The sequence below is a fragment of the Ictalurus furcatus genome, chromosome 17 (assembly GCF_023375685.1).
Source record: "Ictalurus furcatus strain D&B chromosome 17, Billie_1.0, whole genome shotgun sequence".
Lineage (NCBI taxonomy): Eukaryota > Metazoa > Chordata > Actinopteri > Siluriformes > Ictaluridae > Ictalurus > Ictalurus furcatus.
In genome coordinates this window covers 26,650,107-26,653,307 of record NC_071271.1, presented here as the reverse complement: position 1 = coordinate 26,653,307, position 3,201 = coordinate 26,650,107, and the positions used below count along the sequence as shown (strand labels likewise).

Genomic DNA, 3,201 nt, shown 5'->3' with positions numbered 1-3,201 from the left:
TTCTCACCGTTATAGCCGAGCTGGAGCACACAGCGCCCTCTGGTGGACAGTGTGCACAGTGTGCTGCAGTGTGCACAAAAAAATCCCTCATCTTGTGTTTTATTCATGGTCGACTAACATCATTCTCCATCAAGTTTCTCTTAACGTCAGCCTCCAAAAACTATAAATGTCACAATATCCTGAAGCTTTCATGTTTCTTAAAATGGCACAGATTTAATATTAAACAAGCACAAAGTGTAAGAATATACCATTTATTTAGTCTACTTACTGAAAATGATAACTTGTGACCTGACTTTATATTAAAGAACAGAGTAGAGATCTTACCATGAATGATTTGTCTATTTTATGTAAATGTATGTTTTAATCCTGGTTAATCCTGTACAGGTTTTTATATACTGCTTATGTTTTAGATCGCCGCCTCTACCACTTTCCTGCAGTGCTCATTGGTTTACTGTCTTTTCTTATGTTTGCACTTTCCAGAACACGTACTCCTGGATGAGTTACTTGAGCATGACGGCCATTTTTCTGTTCGTGAGCTTCTTTGAAATCGGACCAGGTCCAATCCCATGGTTCATAGTGGCTGAACTGTTCAGTCAGGGGCCGCGACCTGCAGCCATCGCACTCGCCGGCTTCTGCAACTGGACCAGTAACTTCATCATCGGCATGTGTTTCCCTTACATAGAGGTAAAGTACACTCAGTACACTCAACAATCCCTCAGGAAGTGTACACTACTTGTGGCCCCTCCCATTCCTTTAGATTTTATAACAACACAACTCTAACATTTATTTTAAAATCATCAGTCTATCTGCACTGAGACTCACAGGACACAGAGGCCACGCCTCCTATACTGGGACTCAGGATAGACACAGAGGCCACGCCTCCTACACTGGGACTCAGGATAGACACAGAGGCCATGCCTCCTTCATTAGGACTGACAAACACATAGGCCACGCCTCCTTCACTAGGACTGACAGACACAGAGGGCAAATTTAGCAACAAATACAGGAAGCTTTTAGCCACCAGTTTAACACGGAAACACAATTTGTGAACAAAGCACTAATAACTGAATGTTTCTTTCCTGCAGAAACTCTGTGATATGTACGTCTTCATCATCTTTGTGGTTCTCCTGTTTGGTTTCACCGTCTTCACGTGTTTACGAGTTCCTGAGACTAAAGGAAAGACCTTTGAGGAAATTGCGGCTCTGTTTCAGAAGAAACGCCCAGTAGCCCAAACCGAAGTGGCGACGGAACTGCAGCAGCTCAAAGGCACATCAGAGGCCTGAACCATGTTTACGCTAACAGTGATGCTAATGCTAACTTCCTAAATCACGGACAGCCAGAGGAAAAAGATGACAAATACGTCCGAATCATGTTTTATCCTAACGTGAGAGCGTCAAGGGCATGAAATACATGCTGATAATGCTAATGCTAACATGAATGCTAATGCTGTGGAGTCAAACTGAGCCTGTTACTCCCCTCAGAACTTACTGTTAAAACAATATAACGTGATTTTATTTTTATTTGAATGCAGTTTCAGGGAAGTGGGAAGGCGGGGCTGCTGGAACAGCATAAGATTAGTAATAAGTTAATAAGACAAAAAAGTGCAGCTTGTGGTGTTACTGAGAAACCGTAAACTCTGTCCTGAAGACTCCAGATAAAGGACTCCTGAAAGTCAGATGAGCTGCAGCAGCTTCAGCATCCCTTCTCCTCGCGTCCTTCTTACTGTTAAAACTATTGTATGTGATTTTATGTTTGTTGTATTATATTATTGTTTTAACAGATATACTGTACACGTACTGCTAAGTTGTTTTTTTTAAAGATATTAACATGGCCTTTAACACCAGACATGATAAACAGAAACGAAAACTGGCTTCAGAAAGCTTTCATTCATTAAAGCACCAGTATTGTTTGTGCTAATTAAACATGTGATTTAAAAAAAAAACGTGAAATGTTGTTAGCATTATACATAATTCCTTGTGCTCTTCCCCTTAGACCTACCTCAGCTCTGAGTACAGGAAATCATTTTAGTACAGCTGATTAGACACTGAAGATACCACCCCAGTTTGAGGAGTCTGATTCAAATACAATCATAACAGAGGAAATAAATGAGGACTCTTCCTGAAAAATATGAGGCCTCTTGCTTATCATGTGGGTTCCTCTCCAACTTCAGGCTTCCTGCCCAACCTGAGACTTCTTCCTGCTGAAACCTGGGGCTTCTTTGTACCCAACCTGGGGCTTCATGCCCATCCTCTAGCTTCCTGCCCAACCAGAGGCTTTTCGTTGCCCAAGCCTGGGCTTCATGCCCATCATGGGGCTTTTTCCCTATCCATGGCTTCTTCTTGCTCAACCTCAGGCTTCATCATACCCAAACTGGGGTGTCTTGTCCAATCTGTCCAACTCTGTTGTGTGTGGATCGGGTTGGGTTCTGCTAGAGGGGATTAGATGGGGAGGGGGGCTGGGGGGTCAATACAGGACTGATATTAGTAAGAACTGATGGAATCCTGTAATTAGATTTATTTACTTGGCAATACACAGTAATCACACAGTGTACCTGTCATTTATTTACACTTTATATCATGTCATATTCAAACACTGTGCTCTGTAGCCACTAGGTGGCAGTAAAATATAAACTATCGCAGACATATTTTCAGGACCCCATCACTGGAGTTTTGATTCAAACCAGTTCTCAATCGTTACACATCACACAAATGCACAGCTAGCAGAATATTTTCACACACTATTATTAATATTTTACACTCCTGTTTTTTTCCCTCATGTTATTTATTTAAGCCATAATCTCATCACTTCATCACTTTCAGCTCCATCACTTTCAGTGCATAGTCTTGGAGCAGTGAAAAGTTGACATAAGGATATGATAAGCAAAAGGGGTTTGAAAAAAAAAGAAAGAACTGAAATACGAGGGTGAGAAAGTGCCCTAAACCTCTCACGGGAATTCAGCCAGTGTGTGAAAGCCTTCGTGTTATTGCATCGTTTTATCAAATCAAACACCAAACATATCAAACATAATGTTTTTCCCCCAAACGGACATAAACTCCATCATGCACCAAGGAACAGAAGGGTAGAGACTTGTAGCAGATAACAGACAGAACCAACATGATAACAAATGACTAATCTCTGACTTAATCCTGCCCCTGCATCTTCATGCCCATCCTGGGGCTTCTATCTGCTCATCCTGGGGCT

The 3,201-nt window shown here is 41.8% G+C and overlaps 1 protein-coding gene across 1 annotated transcript in view; it reads left to right on the top strand.

Annotated features, from left to right (window-relative positions):
- The window catches only part of slc2a2 (solute carrier family 2 member 2), a 13,426-nt gene extending 11,557 nt beyond the window's left edge, over positions 1–1,869 (top strand). The window contains exons 10-11 of the mRNA XM_053646615.1: positions 481–684; positions 1,086–1,869. Coding sequence (XP_053502590.1) covers positions 481–684; positions 1,086–1,283 — 402 coding nt within the window. The 3' untranslated portion in view covers positions 1,284–1,869. The remainder of the gene's footprint in view (positions 1–480; positions 685–1,085) is intronic.
- Positions 1,870–3,201: the final 1,332 nt, after the last annotated feature.